Source organism: Oryx dammah, unplaced genomic scaffold, assembly GCF_014754425.2.
Source record: "Oryx dammah isolate SB20612 unplaced genomic scaffold, SCBI_Odam_1.1 HiC_scaffold_13, whole genome shotgun sequence".
NCBI classification, from domain to species: Eukaryota; Metazoa; Chordata; class Mammalia; order Artiodactyla; family Bovidae; genus Oryx; species Oryx dammah.
In genome coordinates this window covers 10,290,765-10,312,241 of record NW_024070197.1, presented here as the reverse complement: position 1 = coordinate 10,312,241, position 21,477 = coordinate 10,290,765, and the positions used below count along the sequence as shown (strand labels likewise).

General features: G+C 58.8%; 1 protein-coding gene across 1 annotated transcript; it reads right to left on the bottom strand.

The window, feature by feature from the left end:
- Positions 1-1,782: 1,782 nt before the first annotated feature.
- LMTK3 (lemur tyrosine kinase 3) lies at positions 1,783-21,129 on the bottom strand. The gene is given in 16 exon segments (XM_040252389.1): positions 1,783-2,297; positions 5,727-5,864; positions 6,028-6,163; positions 7,620-8,029; positions 10,505-10,592; positions 10,594-13,006; positions 13,645-13,794; positions 13,932-14,053; positions 14,162-14,246; positions 14,583-14,731; positions 15,307-15,394; positions 18,437-18,555; positions 19,031-19,107; positions 19,599-19,749; positions 20,019-20,152; positions 21,054-21,129. Coding segments are annotated over 16 exon segments (4,353 nt in total). The 3' UTR covers positions 1,783-2,280.
- Between the last annotated feature and the right edge of the window lie 348 nt (positions 21,130-21,477).

Genomic DNA, 21,477 nt, shown 5'->3' with positions numbered 1-21,477 from the left:
CCTCCAAATTGCCCTCCAGTTGTCCACTAATCAGTCTTCTCCCCAACCACTGAGAAATTCTGGCTTCCAGCTTCCTCTTCTCCCAGGAACCCATACTCCCAATCCCCTCATTACAAGTTGAACCATGTCCCCCACAAATCCAGATACTGAAGTCCCAACACCCAGTACCTCAGAATGTGATCTTATTTCAAAATAGGATCATTGCAGATATAATTCGTTAAGATGAGGTCATTCATGTGGGCCCTAATCCAATTTGACTGGTGTCCTTACACAAAGGGACATTTCAGACCCACAGGAGGGAACGCAAGGAGGGGACGCTAGGTGACGAAGGCAGAGGTGGGGATGCTGCTTCTGCAAGTCGAGGAACACCAGCGACTGCCAGACAACCACCAGAAGGTGAGAAACAGGTCTGGAACAGATTCTCCCTCACCATCCTCAGAAGGAACCAGCCCTGCTGACACCTTGACCTTGGACGTCTAGTCTCCAGAACCGGGAGATAATAAATGTCTGTGGTTGAAGCCGCCCAATTAGCGGGACTTGGTTACAGCAGCCCTAGTGAGCTAATACTACCCCTTCACCCTCAGACCTCAGAGTCCAGGACCCCAGCCTCCTCCTTCCTCAGACCCAGGAGCCTGGGCTGTCACTGCGCCTAACCTAGCTGGGCTCCATGCAGCACCCACCCTGGGCAGATGCGCTGCATATCAGTTCAGGAAACGCCAAATGTGGCAGCAGGGGAAAGAGGCAAAACCTAACCCTCTCACCCACCTTTTCTCCATCTCCCACGACGTACATGTGACCCTAATGCTCTCATCACCTTAATTCTTAAGCCAGGAGTCCACACAGCATCCCAGCTGAGTCTCCTGACACCCCCCCCCACCACCTCCTCCCTCCTCCAAACTACATCCCTCAAAGACAAATGAATCGGGTACCAAGGTGCGGGGCAGGGGGGCGAGGGCGCAGACAAGCGGAAGCCAGGAGATCCTAGACGCAAAGACAGAAAGAAGACAGACCCAGTCAGAGGAAAGAAAAGAGAGAGATGGAGATGGAATCAGTCAAAAACAAGTTGAGAAAAAGAAATCAAGACAAAAAGCCATGGCAGAAAGACATCACAGAGACAAGAAGGTGACAAGGAGACACAAGGAGAAAAAAGGTAGAGATGGGGAGACACTCAGACAGAAATAGAATCAGATGGGAAGACAGACAGAAAAAACACAGATGGAGAGATGGGAAAATGAAGACCAAACTAGGGCCAGGTGGAATGGGGAGCTGAAGGGAAAGGAACAAAACAAAATTTCAGTGAAGAATTTTGATTAAGGTGAAGGCAAGAGAATGTCAGGGAGGGAGGTGGTCACATGGAGAGAGGTAAACTGAGGCACAGTCACCGTGGCCAGGGAGATAGATGGGACAGGCAGTGCTGTTCTGCGGTGTATGGGTGCTGGCAGGTCATTTCTGAGCACCTCCCTCAGCGGCATTGGCCCCGGGACATATGGCCACCATCACAGGCCACCTTGCAGAAACCTGGCTGTGCCCCATTCCCGAACCTTCATCGACTCCTCATCACCTCTTGAACTGTAAGTTGAGACGGTGCTAGAAGTCAGTGATGCCCACACCAGACACAGAGCTGAGATCCAGAGAAGTGGGAAGCCCAGGGTCTCACTGCCACACAGGGATTTCTGCCTTCCTGACCTCAGTGTTCCCATCTGTCGAATGGGGCTGTGAGAATGGACTCATCTCCTAGACAGCCTCCCCTCTTTGCCTCCTGAAACACACACATGCCCCACGTTCCTCCAAAAAGTTGTTTTTGTCTTTTTTAAATAATGTGAAAATGCCACGCGAAGGTTTGAACCAGAGACCCCTCCAGGGTCCAGGCCGGAGTGGAGAAGGGGAGACACGAGATGGGAGGGGTCCAGGTCCCCAAAGCCTGCGGCCCCTGTCTGGGGCTGGGAGAGGGTAAGGAGGGGCCTCCGCTGTGCAGAGGGGCTCCAGGCCCAAAAGAGTTCAGTTCAGTTCCAAGAAAGGCGGCTCTCCAGGGAGGGGCAAGGGGTTTCCTGCCTCATTTGGCACCGAGGGGGTCAGGGGGCTCAGGGGAGCCGTCCGGGGGGCTAGGGGGCGGGGGGCCAGGGCCTCCCGTTTGGCACATGGTGGGGGAGGGGGAGGGCCCAGTCTCCGGGGCCTCCCCGGAGGCGGTGTCTGTGGTGGTGGCAGTGGCTCCGTCGTCCACAGAGGATTCTACTCTCAGCCCCTCTTCTGGGGGTGCAGGGGGGTCGGGTCTTTGGGGAGTCAGTTCTCCACGGGGCCTGAAGATGGAGGAAGAAGAGGGAGAAACGGGATTACTGGGCAGAAGGGCTCATGGCTTCTGGCTCATCAGAGTCAAAAACCAAGTTCTCATTGTGGCCCACAAACTCCCATGGTCTGTCTGCTCTGTCCCTTATCTGTCTTTATTTACTCCCTCCCCCACCTCAATCTGCTCCAGCGACACTGGTCTCCTTCCTTGCTGTAACTCCAAGCACAGTCCTACTCCAGGGCCTTTACACTGGCTGCTCCCACTACCTGGCACACCCTAAGCCCTTCCCACAGAACTCAGGCCTCCACCCACGTGCCCCCTCTTCAGGGGCCTTCTCTGGCCATTCTCAGTCAAACAGTCATTCCTCACCCCTGATTTTTATTCTGTTTTTGTTTTTTTCTGTCATGTGGCATGACTTCCAGGATCTTAGTTCCCCGACCAACGATCAAACCCAGACCCTCAGCAGAAAAAGTGCTGAGTCCTAACCAGCATGGAAGTCTCTGAACTATAGTTATGTCTTCATAACATAACATAAATGTTCTTCATGTCTCTCCTCTGGTATAATCTCAGTCATTGTCAAAGAGCTAGCTTGCCCCTGCAGAACAGAAGACCTGAGAGGATGGGACTGCCTTTGGTCACTGCTGCATTCCCAGCGTCCAGTAGAGGCCCTGCACAAAGTGCCCTCTCACCAAAGTTTCCCACCACGACTCCTCTCTCATGAAAGGAGAGCCCCTCACCCATTCGACAGATCCGGAAAATCGAGGCCCATAGGGTGAAGACTGTTGACGAGGGATACATGCCAGACACCCTCCCACTACACCTCATACTTCCCACCTGAGTCATAGCCCTCACTCCCAGTCCCTAAGCCTCAGTTTCCCCCCTCTTTTTTATTCTACTTACTTTTAGGCCGCATTGCCTAGTTCATGGGAGCTTAGTTCCCTGACCAGGGATCAAACCCAGGTCCCCCTGTAGTGGAAGCGTGGAGTCCTAACCACTGGACCGCCAGGGAAATTGTGGTTTCCCTATCTTTAAATGAGGATCATGACACTTATATTTTTTTTCAAAGGAGTAGGAAAACTCTGGCATTCGTAGCATCACTTAGCACCCAGGGAACATGTGTGACGTGGGCAGAGCCAGGCCGAGCACAGGGGTCTGAGGCAGAAGGGGGCTCTGCCTAGCCCCCCATCCCACCCATGGTCTCTAGAAACCAGCTCAGCAGCCCAGCTGCAGTGGGAATGTCTAAGGACTGAGTAAAGGGATTTGGGGTTTTGCGTGACCTGGCCGGCCCTCCCTCTTGTCTCCCGGTGAATAAAGGTGAAGTCATCCCAGACTGCTGGCCCTGCCAGCCTCAGCCCTGACTCACCACTTGGCCGGTGTCCCCATGCACTGGAACCCGTCTTACCCTGTTCTCGTGGGGGCCTCCGAGAGGACCTCTGGGAGGAAGTGACATTCAGGGGTGAAATCTGAGGATGCTGCCAAGTGAAGAGTCAGCCCGCAGCCCGTTCCTCCTGCCCTTGACTCTCTGAATGCCCTCTCTCCCTCCTGGACACTCGCCCTGGCCTCCTCCCCAGCCTCCGTTCGCCTCCACAAGGCCCGGGAGAAGTCTTCCTACCTCTGGGACTGAAGCTGCTCCTCCCATGCTCACAGTCCTCCCATGGCTTCCTAGGGCCCCCAGGACAAAGTCCCTGCCCCTCAACCCACCCTCAAGCCCACAAGGTCCGCCTTGCTCTCTCTCACCTCCCCCCACCCACTTCCATCTGCCCCACTCTCCAAGTAACCCCCAGACACCCGCTTCCCTTCTGTTCCATGAACCAGCCAAGCTCTCTCCTGCCTCAGGCCCTCGGCAAGCTGTTCCATCAGCTAGAACACTGTCCCCTTCCCCTTCACCTAGTTAACAACAACCAACCCCTCAAGTCCCTGGTTAAAGGGACCTTCCATTACCAAGGACAGAAAGCCCTTTCCTTTCAGCCTCTCCTTTCTCAGCGACCCTGAGTTTTGCACTTATTCATTCACCGTGGGACTGGGGTCAGTGCTGTGGGTGGGATGGAGGGGGGCTCACTGATCTTGCCCAGCATAGAACATCCCCTTCACCCACTGCCTGCACAGTTGATGCTCAGTAAGCATCTACTTAATTAAATGGAGTAGCTGCTACCAGTTAAAGACCACTGCTGCGTGCAAGGGGAGGATTAAGCCATTTAATCCCTTTAACAATCTTATGAGTTAGATCCTGTTATCCTCCTCATTCTGCAGAAACTGGGGTACAGAGAGAGAAAGCGACTCACCCTAGGTCACCCAGCCAGGAAGTGGCAGGGCCAACACTTGAACTCAGGGACAGTGTAGGGAAGCCAGGCATGGAGCCCTCCCTGACAAGAGCCAGTTGCCCCTTCCACCTATTTAGCTCTGTCCTCTGGGAACACCTCCACCTGCCTGGCCCAGGGCAAGCCCTGCATCCAAGGACGTTCCCCCAAGGTGAGTGAAGATTAACAATATGGCATAAGTAATACTCAAGAAAGGAACTGGACAAACGCTGACTGCTGGAGAAGGCACAGACTCAGAGCTAGGTTTGTACCCTGGCTCCTCATGTCTCCCTACTTAAGCCTCAGTTGTCTCTTCTGTAAAATGGGGATGAGACTAGAATCCATCCTATGGGATCATAGTGAAAGTGAAAGTGAAGTCGCTCAGTCGTGTCCAACTCTTTGCGATCCCATGGACTGTAGCCCACCAAGCTCCTCCGTCCATGGGATTCTCCAGGCAAGAATACTGGAGTGGGTTGCCATTTCCTTCTCCAGGGATCATATGGAGGATTAAATAGGTTAAGATGTTGCAAGCAAACTCTAGGGTCTATGTGAGTGCTTGCTGTCATCGCTATGGGAATCCCTGGCCATGGTCTCTCTGCTCTTGTTCCTGCTAACTAGCTTTGAGCCTCCTAGTTTCCTCTGTCTCCTTGTCTGCCTCTGACAACCTGTACCTTCAAACAGAGAGGGGAACAGAATCACGCAAGTACCAGGCAGGAATCTGAGCCCAAAGATGGGCAAGAAAGAAAAGAAAAAAGAACAACAAAGAAATAATCTGGGACTTCCCTGGTGATCCAGTGGTTAAGGCTCTGCGCTTCCACTGCAGGAGGCGCGGGTTCCATCCCTGGTTGAGGAGTTAAGATCCCACTTGCAGCGCATTAAAAAAAAAAAAAATACCATGGACAAGACTAAGAGGAGATCCTTACAGAAGGGAAACAGAATCAGACAAGGGCATGACTCCCCAAGCCCATCTGATAGACATCTCTTGGTCTGAGCCGATTCCAGAGTTGGGTGGGTGGGTTTCACTGGTGAACAGTCAGAGAGAGAGGAAAGGAAGAGACTTGGAGGGAGGCAGGCAAATGCAGAGAGATGGGGACAGAGACAAATTGGCGGAGGTGAGGCAGGGCCGAGAATCTGAAGCACCGTACCTGCGGGCCGGGCGTCGGGGGCCCGGGCGGGGGGCCCCGGGGTCTCCAGCGCAGGCGAGACGGAGAAGCGGGAGAAGCACAGGGGGGGGCCTGGCGGGGGGAGGAGGGGGAAATCCTCCGCCCACTCGAAACTGCCTCCTAGCGTGGGTAAGGAGAGGAGAGGAGGCGGTCAGCCCCTCAGTCACTCCTTCAGTCCTGCAATATCAGCTTCTGCCTTCCGACCCCGCCCCTCGGCAGGCCCCGCCCATCACTGCCGGAGCCATAGACCCCGCCCCCAACCCTGCCCCGTCCCGCCCCTCACCAAAGCCGCTGTCGTTGCTGGGAAACCCATCTCCGGGGGTGGCGGGGTGGGGAGGCGTCGGGGGCGCTGGGGGCGTGGACGAGTCCGTGTCCCCCTCGGGGGGGCCCTGGACACTCAGCTCGTTGGTTGGCGTCTCCTATGAGGGTAGATTAGGAGAGACAAGGAGGGGGATGAACTTGTCACTCACTGCATCCCAACAAGCACCAAACCCCGCTGACATTTCTGGGGCTTCACGCATCTCAGTTCACATTCCGTCTCTTTGAAAATCCCCTACTCTCCCTTCGAAGCCGCAGGCTAGCTTTAACCTCACCCCAGCCTGAGGCTCTTCCCTCGACCACAGCTACACAGTCCACCGCAGGAACTGCCTCTGGGCTCCTTAACGCGCTGCCTCCACGGAAGCCCCTAACGCAAGACTATCTCCGTAAGTCCTGCCCCGATCCAAGACCCTTACCCATGTCCTAGATCTCGGCTGCAGGCTGACCGCAGAACTACCTGCCCCTATGATCTTCCAAACCCCTAGCCCATCGTGAGCACCTCCGGACCCTCCTGTGAACTCCTCGCGCCCTCTGAAGTGGCCCCGCTCCAGCTCTCCAAGCCTCGCCCCTTTGTTTTAGTGCCCTAGGCCTCAGCTCTTGACCCTGTTCTCACTCATCTCAGGACCTTAGTATGCCCCGCCCCAGTTCACAAGCACCATTTTCTCTTCAACAGTAATCTCTCAGGCTAGTTACTTTTAACACAACCCTCAATCCCCGTTTCATTCGTTCTGTCCCATCCCTGAACCCACTTACTGAACTTAGCATCTTAACACTACAAGCAGCATCTCTTAAGCCCTACCTGCAGCTTCTCCGACACTCGCAACTAGTGGATAAGATCCCTTCCATTCTCAGCCCGCCCCTCAGCCTCCACATCCTTAGAGCGCTGGTGAACAAACCCCACCCCGAACTTCACTAGGTACCACCTCCACTTGCAGACTATGCCCTAATCCTGACTTTCTCCTTTGTTGTTGTTTAGTCGCTAAGTCAGGTCCGACGCTTTCGCGACCCCAAGGACTGTAGGCCGCCCGGCTCCTCTGTCATGGGATTTCTCAGGCAAGAATACTGGAGTGGGGTGCCATTTCCTTCTCCAAGGGATCTTTCCGGCCCAGAGATTCAATCCGAGTCTCCTGCATTGGCAGGCGGATTCTTTACCACTGAGCCACCAGGGAAGCCACTTTCCTCCTTGGCCTCTGGCTAGCAGGTATCACGCTTTTCTTCCGGGTCCCTTCTCTTCTCCAGGCCTCTCTCTAGCCCTCCAGCACCCACACCTACCCCAGGCCCCGCCTCTGCTCTGGACTGGGCCCTTTACCCCTAGCCAGCCTCCACCCTCAGCCTGCAAGCCCCGCCCATCAAGAGGCGTGGCCTTCCTTCAGGCCCCGCCCTCACACTCGAGGCCTCATCGGGTCCTCCAAGTCCCGCCCCATTCCCTGGCCAGTTTCTCCCACGCCCCGCCCTCACCCTGCAGGCCCCGCCCCAGCCTAGACGCAGTCTTCATCCAGGCCCCGCCCCTCCGCAGACACCACCCCCGGGGGTCCCGGGCCCGCAGCAGCAGCGCACCTGGTCGAAGAGGTAGACGGTCACGTCCCCGTGGAAGGAGACCATCTTGCGTTTCCTCTCCAGCTCGCTGTCCTCGGGTTCGTCGGCCCCGCGTGGAGACTTGAGCAGTCCCCGCAACGGGCGGGCCGCGTCCGCGTCGGCGCTGCTCACCACGACGGGCACCGGGGCTGCCCGTGCTCTCCCGGGGCCCCGCGGCCCCGCCGCCGCGCCCGCTGCCGCCGCCTCCTCGTCCTCCTCCTCGTCCTCGTCCTCCCCGTCCTCCTCCGACGGCCCCGGCGCCCCCGCCCCGCCGGCCTCCCCGCCAGCCGCCCCGGCGTCCGCGCCCTCCCACGGGGGCCGCCGCGGGCCCGGCCCCGGGAATGGCGTGAGCGTGAGCGGCGGCAGCGCCAGCGAGAGCCGCGAGAGCTTGGCTGCGAGGGGAGAGACTCGGTGAGCTCCAGTTCTCGGGGAAACTGAGGCGTGCCCTCCCACCTAGCTGTGTGTCCTCAGGTAATCTCAGGCACAGTCTGTTTCCACCCTTGTGAACCAAAAGGTTGCACTGGGGTTCTCCCAGCAGAAGGGGAGCGATCTCCCCCTAATCCAGTGCTTAACCTTCCCCACGGCTCCCCAGTGCCCACAGCACAAAGCCCCAGCTTCTCCCCAGGACCATCAGACCCCAGTGCCCAGGCTCTGCTGACCTCTCCTGGCTCTGTTGCCCCCTCCTTCTGGCTTGACCTCCATCCAGCCACATGGGCCACCCCCCCCTCCCATTCCTCCCACCTCTGAGCCTGTGCATCGGCTGTTCCCTCTGCCTGGAAATTCCTTGTTCTTGTCTGGACTTTTAAAGCCTTCGGGGATCTCCCAGGAGGTCAGGCCAGGCTACCTGCTCTGCCCCCTGTAGTACCAAGCACCTCTCCTTCCGAGCAGTTGATCTCAGTATAGAACTCTACTTCTGTGGCACTGTGATGAACGTTTGCCTTGCCACAGAACAGAGACGGAGTCATGCTCACTCTGGCTGCATTCCCAAGCCCCAAGTACACAGAAGTACTCAGTCAATATTTGTGGGATTAATGAATGAATGTTCCCTGCTATACAATCTTGACCAAGGTACTCTTTCCCTTTTTGGCCCTGCATGGCCAGAAAATTGGGGTGTCTAACCATCTCCAGGTCCTTTCCCTGCCCTGTGACTCCTTAATCTTAGGAAGTCTAAGAAGAAGAGGACTTCAGGACCCTGGAGGAGGAAACCTCACTTTAAATGCCAAGCCTACCCTGCTCTCTTGCTATGTGTCACTAGGCAAGCAGATCCACTTCTCTGAGCCTCTGTTTCCTCACTGGTAAATGGACAGGGGCCACCCATTCCTCCATTACTGCATAAGTGAACTGTGTGCCAGGCCCTGTGCAGAGCGATGGTGGGAATAAGAGGATCAGGGCAGGGCAAGGAGAAAGGTGGATGTGGACTGAGTCTCTCTGCACCCCTCATTCACTCTACTCCAGCTTCACCAGCCTTTTGTTTTTCCCTGAACATGCCAACTTAGTTCCCATCTCAGTGTCTTCTACCTGAAACATCCTTCTCCCAGATGTCCACTGGGTTCACTCCTTCGTGTCTGCTTATAAGTTGCCTCTTCATTGAAGCCTTCCCTGACCACCCATCTCAAGGTGATGGGGTGGGGTGGGGCTTTATGGAGAGAGCTATCAGGGGCTTGGATACCCACAGAAAGTACAGGGTAAGTCTTTAGAAATCAGGAAGGCTTCCTCGGGAAGGGGAAATTTGAGTGGGCTCATGAAGGATGAGTAGAAGTTCACTGTTGTTGTTTTTTTAAAAGCTATCCCCAGTCTCTTCTCACCCAACACCAATCCCCCACCCCCACCCCAGACCCTCTGAGGCATCTTAGTTGCTCATCCTCTGTCATTTTCATGTGGCCCAGGGTCTTTTCTGACATAGCTGGTTTGCAAACTCTCCACAACAACCTTGAGGAAAGGGTAGTATTCTAATACCATGGGTTTGAGGAAGGAAGGTTCTGGGCCCAGTCCCCTTTGTGACCTTTCCCTCTTGAATCTCAGGCTCTTCTGGCAAACCAAGATGATAACCCTTCCCTCAAGTATGCTATGAGATTGACAATATGAAACTGGCCGGGTCATACCCTCCTAGGCTCTCAGGCCACCAGTACCTCGGTGGGCAGGGCAGGGTCTGAGGCTCCCTGGGTCCCAGCCCTGGGCAGCTCAGAGCCCGGCACCAGGAAGGCCTGGCACACTGATGACACTTCAGCTTGGTGGAAAGTTTAAGCCAGAGATCATGCACTGGCAGCCCAGCCCACAGAGAGGCCTCGTTTGAACTAGTTTCTACCGTTAAAACACCCAGAACTCTGGCTTAAAGGGGAAAAGCAGCAGATTTGGCAATACCGGTGGGCATTCCCAAATGAAGCTTAGAAATGGCTGCGTTTCCTCCCCAGCTCCCACCCCACGTCTCCCAGCTCTTGTTTATTCATTCATTCACTCCCTTATATTGTCTGTTGCCCTTCCCCCGCTCAGCATCTGGGTTTGCAATCCCTTGTTGACGTGAATTGTGATGTAATGGCTGGTGCTTAGAAGTGCCAGGCATTGGGTCAAAGGCTTTGGGAATCCTAACTCAGGCAGCTCTCGCCATCCTCTTAGGTAGGTCCTATCCTTGTCTTCTGCTTTTGGCAGATGGGGAAACTGAGGTGTGGAGTTTGTCCAAGGTCACAAAGCTAGAGAGGGGCGGAACCAGGGTTTGAGACCAGGCAGTATGACTCCAGGATCTGCACTGCTTAGCAGGCTGACCTGCCTGGTACCCGGGAGGCTGAGCTTCTCAACCACACCCTACCTCTTGGAAAGAGCTGGGCCCTCGGCCCCCAACCGCGCTTCCATGCTCCCGGCAGCCTGCTCACCTTTGATCTGCTCGCTGTTCCCCTGAGGGGGTCCCAAGTCCAAGAACAGTCGTGGCATCTCGGGGCCCTTCCTCTCGGGCTTGGGGGGGGTCCCCGTCTCCGCTGGGTGCCGTGTCTCCGCCGGCCCTGCTGTCTGGGGCCCCGGGCTCTCCCTCGGAGGCCACCTCCGGCCTGACTCTCGGGGGCGCTGGCTCCGGTCTCCTCGGCTGCGCTTCCAGCGGTGGCAGGGGCAGCTGTGGCCTCGTGCTGTCGGCCCATCCGGCCTTTGCGTCCGCGCCGCTTCCGGGGCCGCCGCCGGGGGCCATCCCCGTGCCCACTGGGGCTTGGCCCCCACTCCCGAGGTCCAGCCTCCCAGCCCCGGGGGCTCTCGGTGCCCCCCCAGTCTCGGGGGCTCTCCTCTCGGTCCCGGGTTCCGGCGCCCCGCTCCTGGGGGCTGGGCCAGCGGGGCCAGGGGCTGTCTCCCCGCCGTTCAGGGCCAAGGCCACTGCGCCGGGCGCCGGGGCTCTCTCCAGTGAGGTCTCTGGGGCTGGCTCCCCGTTCGTGGGGGCTGGAGCCCCACTCTCGGGCATCTTCTCCCACGGCCCTGGGGCTCTCCAAGGCCCAGTCTCTGGCAGCCTCTCCGGGTTCCTGGGGAGTCTCAGGCCCCCATTCTCTGATCCCTCCTCGATCTTTGGGGGTGGCAGCTCCCCATTCGCCAGCACTCGCTCTTCTCTCTCTGGGGGCCCTGGGCCCCCATTCTCCAGCACTGTCTCCTCTCTCCTTGGGGGTGGCAGCTCCCCATTCGCCAGCACTTGCTCTTCTCTCTCTGGGGACCCGGGGTCCCCATTCTCTGCCACCTTCTCGTCGGCGCCCAGGGCTCTCAGTACCCCGTTCTCCAGCACTGTCACCCCGTTTACCGGGAGGCTCAGGCCCTCGTTCGGGCTTGGGGCTTGCTTCCCGCTTTCCGGGACTGGGGGGTCTCGGCTCGGGCCCGGGGCTCTCTCTCGATTCCCGGGGCCTCTCCCCGTCTTCCGGGGCCCCTTCTCTCCCAGGAGGTTCCTTGTCACGTCCTCCCTCAGGGACATCAGCAGCTGCTCGGTGCTCACTTGAACTACGAAGGTCGGCTTCTCCCGGGCCCCCAGGAGCGGGAGGGGACCCGGGTCTGGGGGCGGCCGGGGCGCTCCCGGGTCGGGGGGCTCGGGGGGAGCCCGTGGCCGAGGGACCCCTTCCTCCTCTGCTGCCCCCCCGCCGGGGAAGGCTCCCTCGGGGGAAAAAGGGGTCTCGGTCTCGTAGCCGCTGTCCCCCGGCTTGGGGCCCGGAGACGACAGGCCTGAGCCGGGACTGGCCACGGCCGAGGAGGGGTCGGGGGACACGGCTGGGTCTGCGGGGGCCCGGGGAGGTGGCGGCGGGGGGGGGGGAGCGGGAGGTGGCCCCCGCCCGGGGTACTGGGGCGCCGCCGCCCCCATGAGGGGGTCCAGAAACTCGGGGGGGGCCGAGGCGGGGGGGTTCAGGGGCAAGTCGGCCAGGGATCCCCGCTCGGCCCGCAAGGACGAGTCGTCCTCTGGGGGGTGGGGGCAGCCAAGAGCAGGGTGGCCCCCCCAGCCCGCAACAGCATCCCCCCGCTCCAGGGGTAGGCAGGAGCAGGCCCCCTCGCGGCTGCACAGGGGGCAAGGTAGGGGACCCCGGCGACTGGGGCCCCCGCCAAGGCTGCTGCTGTCTTCCCCCGGGGAGCTGCCCTCCTCCTCCTCCTCTTCCTCTTCGGCCCACGGGGCGGCCCCCCGCTCCCCCAGCACCTCGGCAGGGTCTCCTGCCAGGGTCTCCCCGGCGCCCCGGCCCTCGGGGTCCCAGCCACTCAGGAGGAAACTGCCGGATGCAGAGGACTGGGCCGGGAAGGGCCGGGCTGCCGGGAAGAGAGGGGAGGCCCAGGTCTCGGACACCAGCTGAGGGACCTCAGAGGGAGCCTGGGGGGCCTGGGGGGGAGGCACTCCTGGGTCTAGGGGGTCCCAGTCATTGGGGAAGAGGGGCTCTGGCGGGGAGCCGTGCTCCTCGAGACGGATGTAGTATTCGCTGCTCACGGAGGGGCTGCGGGCACTGATGACCGGCAGCACACTGGGCGTGGACAGCGCCTCGTAGAAAGGGTTGGAGGGGTTGGCGTGGGGGGCCGGGGGCGCAGATGCCGGCTGCCAGGTGGGTGCCCCCCCGCCCCGACCGGCCCCCCGCCGTGCCTTCTCCCACAGGCACTCAAGGTTGAGGCCACCACTACTCTCGGTGACCGTGAGCACGTCATCGGGGTCAGCCCCAGGGAAGCCATCTAAAAGGGGGAACGGAGAGGAGAGGGTCCCCGGGCGGGGGACGCTGTGCTGAGGGGGCCAGGGCCAGGGGAAGGGACCATCTCGAGGTGGGGGTGGTGGTGGTGGTGGCCTCGGGGGCCGCTCAGAGAGCAGATAGGTGAGCTGCAGCTGGAGATCAGAGGCTGAGGGGCGTTGGGCAGGGGGCCGCCAGCAGGACTGCAGGATGTCGTACCTGGGGGAGAGGGATGAGGCAAGAGTGAGCAAGGCAGAGTCCCAGCTGGGTGGGGGGTGGATCCCCAGGGGAGGCAGAGACCGGGTGGGCAGACACCCAAGGGAGACGTGAGTCAAGACCAAGAGAGGGGAATTCCCTGGTGGTACAATGGTTAAGATTCTGTGCTTCCACTACAGAGGGCACAGGTTCGATCCCTGGTCAGAGAACCAAGATCCCACATGCCCTGCCCCGCAGCCAAAAGAGAGGGGAAAAAAAAAAAAAGACCAAGGTGGAAGACAGAAACCAGAGAGAGAGGGACAGAGACCTAGAAGAGAGGACAGCAAGGCAAGTAGGGAAATGATAGTTAAGTGACAGTTAAGGCGGCCTTCTGGTTGGGTTACAAGTTTTGGAATCAGACAGGCAAGCAGCAGAGGTCTTCTAGGGTCAGAGAAACTAGATTTGGAGACCAGCAGTTTCCCTTCCTCCACGTAGCAAGCAGATGTTGGCTGAAGGGGTTGGGACGTCCCCACTCCAGTTTAGGGCTGGCAGCACGTGGTGCAAGTGTGCAGGGGAGAGTGTGAAATGAAGTGGAGGATTCTGGGATTATCCTGGGCTGGGAGGTGGAAGGTCAGGGGTCGGGGGTCAGGCCCCGCCCTCACCAGTAGTCCGCATAGGGCAGCTTGAGCCTCGGCCGGGCCAGCTTGACGTGCTGCTGTCGGACGACGAAGGCCAGGACCTCCTCGTCTGACAGGTGGCGGTAGGGTTGAGCCCCAAACTCAAACAGCTCCCATAGAGTCACCCCTAGGGACCTGCAGGGAGAAGAGAGAGGTCAGAACCCCGCCCTGACCCTCCAGGGAGCCGCCCCCCTCCCCGCGCCTGTTTCCCCATCTGTAGAACCTGTGACCCTTCCGCCTTCCTTGCCCTCTGTGCCCCCCGCCCGCCTCACCAGATGTTGCTCTCGCGGCTCTGGTCCACCACCATGAAGGTCCCGTGCAGCTCGCCAAGGAGCTCGGGCGCTGCCCAACGCAACGGGATCCAAAGGCGCTCGGGGGTCAGGTAATAGTCCTCCTGGGGCGGGGGGGGGGGTGTGCGCAGGCCGGGGCGCGGTCAGGCGGGCCGGGGCACCCTCCACCCCAACTTGCCCCCTTCCCCGCCCTGATGGAGGGCAGCCCCCACCTTGTAGTTGCTGTGGGCCAGCCCGTAGTCTCCGATGCGCACGGTGAGGTCGGAGGTCAGCAGGCAATTGCGCAGGGCCAGGTCGCTGGGGGCAGGCGAGGGGGCGAGGTAAGAAGCGGGCAGCTTTGGGGAAGCCCGCCCCGCTACTTAAAGAGTGCGCCCAGTTTTCCCCACACTGCTCCGTCTTCATTTTCTCACTCCTCTCCTGCTTTGACTCCTCCCCCTTCCAGACACCGCCCACTCTTCAGTGACCCGCTCCGCCCCTGACCCCGCCCCCACCGCCCCTGACCCCGCCTCTTCCCCCCCATCCCGAGTCTTCCCCCGTTTTGTGCCCCGCCCCCAACTCAAGCGTCCTTCTGTCCTTAAGCCCCTCGCCCTCCTTCCTTGCCCCAATTCTGCCCGGTGGCTTCCGGGCTGCCACCTGTGCACGTAGTTGTGAGAGTGGAGATGTGCGAGCCCGCGGGCGATCTCCAGGCCCATCCTCTGCAGTGTCCGCAGATCTCGAGGGGGCAGCTCAGGGGACAGACCCTCGGGGGGCCGCTGGGCCCGGAGGTAACGCTTCAGGTCCCCCTGGGAGAGAGGGCAGGGAGGGGTCAGTCCACGGCCCCCTCCCAGGCAGCGACATATCCAGCCAACCCGAGGCAAGGATGGGGCGGCCGCTGCACTCATTTGGGCTTCAGTTTCCCCTGCTGCTGAGAAACACTTTAGTTAACACAACGCACCCTCCTCACGTGCTAGTCAGGGTGTGCCACCTCCTCGCGTGCTAGTCAGGGTCCCCGTTTTCCTGTTTAGTCATTAAGTCGTGCTGACTCTCGCGACCCCATGGACAGTAGCCTGCCAGGCTCCTCTGACCATGGGGTTCTCCAGGCAAGAATACTGGAGTGGGTTGCCACTTCCTTCTCCAGGGGATCTTCCCAACCCAGGAAAGGAATCCGGGTTTCCTGCATTGCAGTCAGATTCTTTACCGACTGAGCTACAAGGGGAGCCCATCCACCTGGGGACTGAGGGCTCATCTAAGAAATGCTATCTTGTCACAGGTGTCGCTATGACGATGTCATTGGGAATGGCCCTGAGCCCCCACCGGGTCCAGCTCCTCACTCTGCCCCTCCCCCTCCCCCAGCCCCGCGACCCCCCCAGACCCTCACCAGTTGACAGAACTCCATAATCAGCAGAAAGGGCAATGTCTCCACGCAGACGCCCAGGCACTGGAGGACGTTGGGGTGTTGCAGGCTCCTGCATGGGGTTGGGGGTCGCCTGGGTCAGGAAACAGCCCCTTCCATCCGACCCCAGCCCTGTGTCCCACCCCAACCTCCCAGCAAAACCAAACTGTTGCCTCAACCTCTTGGGTCTGTTTCCTTACTTGAGAGTTAACCCCTCTCCCCCTAAACACACACTCCTTTCCCATATCTCCATCTCAGGTCCATCCCACTGTCTCCCAGTCTCCAAGCCAGACCCTCAGGCACCTCCTTGCCCCTCCTTCTGGCTCACCACCCCCTCAGCCTTTCTTCCTGCCCCCTGATTCTTTCCCCTCCCCTCCCACAGCCCCAGCTCAAGCCTCCTCCCAGCCTCCCTACCTCCAATCTCTCCCTTTCAGTCTGCCCCGACCTGATGTCCACCTATTCACAACCCTCCATGGCTCCCTGGTTGCCCTGGGACAGAGCCTGGCTCACTCCAGTCTTTCCTGCCCCCCTGCCTTTCCCAGCATCACTCTTCACCCCATGTACATCTCCCTAGACTCACAGTTGCCTGCCTAGGCTTCAAGCCTTATATACCTCTCTCTGTGGAGAACACTTCACTCTCAAAGTCCTCCTTGTCCCTTAATGTCAACATCCTTTCCTCAAGAGATATCACTGCCCTTCCCTCAACACTGGGGGATGCCCCTCCTTTATCCTCTCACTGTGGCTAAGAGTCAGGTTGCGGGAGCAGGTTTCTGAATCTTGCCTCCACCTTTCCCAGGCGTGTAACCTCACAGAAGTCTCTTGACCTCTCCTTCAAATGTAAAATGGGGATGGGCATAGTAATCCCTTCATAAAGTTGTGGCAAGAGATCTAATAGGATCAGAGAGGAGCTGGCATTTCTCCTGCCTCACTGCCTTTGTTCCTGATGTTCCCTCTGCCTGGAACACACTTCCCACAGTGCTTTGTGAAACTGATTCATCCTAGTCAAGCCTGCCTTTCCCACAGTTCCCATCCCAGAGCTCCTCCGTCTCCATCACATCCTGCCTTATTTCCTCAAGGCACTTGCCAGCCTGTGATATCTTCCTGTTAAAATTTATTTCTTCACTGGCTCATTTATTGTGTGTCCCCTCCACTAGGTGGCAAGCTTTACAAGACAAGGATTTGGGGCTTTTTGTGTGTGTGGCCATGTTCCCGGTGCCTAGACTAGTAGGTGCTCAATAAAATCGTGTGGAATGAAGGATTTAACCCTGATACATGACCCTAGGGTCTCTGGAAAGATTAACACATCCAGGGCTTGCAGCCCAGGTTGCAGCTTGCAACCTGGCTCGAGGAGGGTAGAACAGTTTTTGTTTCACTGGGGCCTGGCAGGAGAGGGGTTGGGGGGCGGGTGTGGATAGTGGCTTCTGCTCCTGCTTGGGAGACGACTAATGAGATAAAGCTTTCCTAAAGCACCAGCATATGCTGGGGCTTGAAAAAAAAAAATGACTGGAGCTCCTATCATGGGGAAACTTAGGATGGCAGATGTAGAAAGAAGCTTGGATCCATTGCACACCTATTAATCTGAGCCAAGGCTGGCCCCTTCTGTTATCAAATCCTCCTAACACCTTTGCTAGGCAGGAGGATGTTTCCCATTGGATCCAGGGGAAAAGGGAGGCTCAGAGAGGTAAAGTAACTTGCCCAGGGTCACACAGCTGGTAACAGTGCCAGAGCTGGGATTTGTTCTCAGGTCTGTGGCTCATCCGGCAAATGTCTACTGAGGGCCAGCTTGTAGCTGGGTGACAAGATGGACCCCGAGCTGCCAGTATAGTCCTACATTCTCCACCTGAACTTTCTGAGAAGGTGGGAATGTTCTCCATCTGAGATGCCTAACATGGGAACCACTGGCCATATATGGCTCCTGAGCTCTTGAAATGTGGCAAGGGTAGCTGAGGAAGACATCTTGAATTTGACTGCATTTTATTTAAGATGAATTTAAGTACCAATATGTGGCTGATGCTTGCCAGCATGGGTTGAGAGAGATAGAGGCAAGTCAACGGATACTTGGATGAAATAATGATACACTAAGATACGTGTGATGAAGAAAATACACAAGTTGATATGATGGAGCATCCCAGGGCCCTCCTTAGGTGGCAGTGTGTGTGTTTGTGTGTATAAAAGAAGGCCTTTCTGATCTGAGACCCAGGGAGGAGAGGGATCCCACCATCAGAAACTGGGGGTGGGTGAGCCAGGAGCAATATTCCAGACAGAGGGAAAAGCAAGGACAGCGGCACTGAGGCTGGTCTGTGGGAGGGTCAGGGAACAGGGCTTGTGGGCTGTAGGGACAGTTGGGACTTTGTCCTGGGAGTCACAGGAAACCACAGGAGTTTTCAGAGGAAAAGGTTCATAAAATCTCAGGGCAAAGCTCACTTTTACAGCCCTCTGTTAAAAGGTGCCCATATACACACCTTCTCCATGCCCGGGCACACAATACCCCACAGGGCATATATGAGAAGAGGTTTAATTAACCCCGATCTAGAAGCTCTTAGAGTGGAGACCAGGCCGGAGAGGGATAGCGTCCTGTCTTCCTAGACCTCCCAATCCAGTGGGGACAGGCGTGGGCGGACAGTGGCCATTTGGTGCAGCCGCTCAGGACCCTGGTCTGTGATTCTGATTCTGCCCTTCTTAACCCACAGGCAGGGGCCCAAAGAAGGGACCACCATCATGGACCCTGTGCCAGGCAAAGGCCCATTTTGTATCCTCTCAGCTGCCCTCTGCATGAGGCTGCTCAGACTTCCTGGACTCACTTTCTAGATGAAGGTTCCGAGTGGAGCCTTCTCCACTCTGATTTCTAGATTTCCGGCTCAGCTTTTGCACTGTTTCCCTCTCCTGCATCACACTGCCTTCATGTCCCTGCCTCTGGCCCGAGGAAGACCCCCCCGAGGCTGAGGGAGGGAAATGATCTAGATTGACCGGCACAGCCAGGAAAAGGTACATCTAGGATTGGAACCCAGAGTTGACCCCACACTGTACTCCTCCTGCTCCCAAACATTACCCCATGAAGCACAGACTCAGATATTCAGGCCTTCAGGGCTCCATGTCTACCCAGAGGTCCCCATACCTGTACGGCTGTGCCTCGGAGATGAACTTGCGCTGCTCCAGCGGCCCTGCGCTGGCTCGGAGTTCCTTCACCACCACCTGGGCCGGGGTGTAGTCGGAGAAAATCTCTCCCAGGATCACCTGCTCGAGGAGGACCCAGGAATCAGTGCCTGCGGATTCCCCATCCCCATCCCAGGGAGTGCCCTCCACCCCACCGTATGGCTCCCAACTTCCCTCTCCTTTCCAGCCTCTTCTTTCAACTCCCACCACCCTCCTATCCCCACCAGACGCCGGGTGGGAGACTCACAGGCCCAGAGTCCGATGGACGCAGGGACGGGTGGAAGGATGGACAGACGGACGCGTGGAGAGCCGGATGGCGAGGCGGAGTGGTCAATGGAGTGAGGAGGGAGGCGCTGACCGACAGATGGGGGGATGGGGTGGGTGGGAGCCGGTGAGAGGTGAACAGAGGGGAGGGCAATGGGTGGGCAGAGGGGGCAGGGAGAGGAGGCAGGGGGCAGATGAGAAGTGGTGGGAGCAGGGGCAATGGACACAGAACAGGAGTGTCGCCCTGGATTGTGGGAGCCCCCACCTCCCACCCCCAGCCCCACTTACTTACCTTCCCAAACCAGCCACTCCCAATCTCCTGTAGGTAGCTGAGGTGCTGGCGGCTAAGGCCCAGGGGGGTGGTCATGTCTGGCGTGGGGGACAGTAAAAGAGGAGGCACCTGAGCCTCTCTCCCCTCCCAAGTGCCACCAACATCCCCTACTTCAGTGGGGACCGGGGTCAAAGCAGACACAACAAATCTCTTTTCATTGGCTGCCCCAAAATTCCATGAAGAGATCTCAGTCTCCTCATTGGCTGCCCACAAGTTTCTAGTGTCCAATCCATTCTTCCCTTTGGTGTCCCAAGATCCTATGACTTAACTTCAGCCTGCCATTGGCTTTGCCTCTGGCATTAAGATCTAGGCTGACCTCATCATGGATTGCTCTGCAAGAATCTCCAAATCTGGTTTGGGGTTAAGCAACAGCTTCTACCAAGATGATCTTGGAGTTGTTTCACGCTGCTTCCAAGATTCCAAGGCTCCCACCTCTGCCTTTCCCTTTGATTCCCTGAGAGAGGGCTGTCAGCTCCTCCCACCCTGAATTGGGGGGCCACGGGATCCCAGTCAAGGTGCAGGGACATACCTGAGTGTGATGGCTGCGGGGCAGGCATTGGCAGCGAGACCTCAGCCAGGGGGAGAATGTAGACATCAGGCAGTGACTGTGAGGAGGAAGTCTCCTCGGCGGGGGGTGTGTACTCCCCGGAGCAATCCTCCCCTTCAGGGTTCTCAAACTCCTGGGGCCAGGAGGGGTGAAGGGTGGGAGAACACAGCGGTGAGACACACCATGGTCCTTCTAATCAGTATTATCCCCACCTTTCTGCCAACTGTCCTCCAATCCCAGTCCAATTCCCATCTGGAGTTGGATTTTGCTGTAACTTCAGGCCTAAAGGGCTCTCAGACTCACTGCCCGGCTCCCCTGGTTGTGGGGCTGGGGTGGGGGGTAGCGAAGGAAAGGCCTTGCTAGAGTGTTCCTCCCCACCTTAAATTCCTTCGTGCACCTCACCTTGAAGCCGACATCGCCCCGTTTGCAGCACAGACAGGTGAGGAGGAGGAAGATGAAGGCCAGCAGGCCAGAGCAGGAGATGAGGACCACGGCATAGGGAGGAGCCAGAGGCGCCCTGCCCAAGGCGAATCCATCTGTGGGGACAGGGCTGGGCTGGGCTCCCGTCTTCACGCCCCTGGCTCCCAGATTCCTTGCCCCTCCCCGTCCAGTTAGTCTTGACTACAGCTCCCATGATGCTCTGCACCCAGGGGCCCCTTGGCAGAGGAGCCGGATGGCTCGGGGCATTGTGGGAGTTGTAGTTTGGGGCCTTCTCAAGTGGTTGGGTTGGGGGTGGGGTCCCTCCTCTCGCCCCAAGCTGGGACCCCCCCACCCCCACCCCATCACCTCACCCTCAGGCTTGGATGAATTTCAGTGAGGACTGAGGGAAGGAGGAGTAACAGTGGAGCCTGGAGCGCTCAGAATTTAAAATACGCTCCCACGACAGCCTTCTTACCCCCTATTTGAAGAAGAGGATGAGCCCCCAGCTGCAGGCTGGGAGAAGGTGCTCGCCCCATGCTGGAACCTAGTTACGGGGGTTGAGGCCTGTCACTTTGAGGGACGCTTGGAGCACACACATGTCCTCGGTCCCCAGCCCCAGGTCCCGAGTCAGGAGCTCCGCAAGCCTTGGGACTCCACCAAAGCCGGAGACAGCCTCCAAGGCTGTGTCCCCTTTAGAAATAGTATTCCTCCTCTCTGTCCCCAATTCTCCCAGAGGCCCTGACCTTCCCCGGCTTCCTGCACACACCTGCACACACACACCCGAGCGCATCTGCACACACACATGTTGCCCGAACGGACCCCCTCCCCACCCAGCCCCCAGCCTTCCTCCCACAGGCCCTGCTGACAGAGGCACCATTCCTGCGCCTCCCCAGGCCCTGGCTCGCTGCGGGAAGACGCCACACAGGTGACGGAGCCGGAGCCCCGCAGACAGACCCCGGGGCAGGCCAGGGTGGGGGTGGGGGGACACTGGACAGCAGGATGGCCCGACAGACTCACCGGGGTGGGCCGGGGACGCCAGGCAGCCGGAGGCGGAGACGGCCGCGAGGAGGATGAGGGCGCCGGGGGCAGGCATCTTGTCGAGGATGGCAGGGAGGTGGAGGTGGTGGCGGCTGGGGAGGAGGGGGGGGGCGGGCCCTCAGCCCCCAGCCATGGGGACCCGCGCGACCCTGGCCTCCCCCCGGCCCAGGAGAGGGGCAGGAGGCTCAGGACAGGGGGAGGGAGGGGCTGCTTACAGGCTCAGGGACCCCCCTCCCCCTCTCTGAAGGGACAGACAGATGAAGGGATGGAGAGACAGACAGAGGAGAGGAGCCGGGGAGCCGGGGTTGCTGGGGTGGGGGGGGGGGAGAGGGTAGAAGGGGGGGGAGAATGAGGGCCCCGCCCCCGAGGGCAGCCGGGATTGGGGGAACAGAGAGCCTGTCAG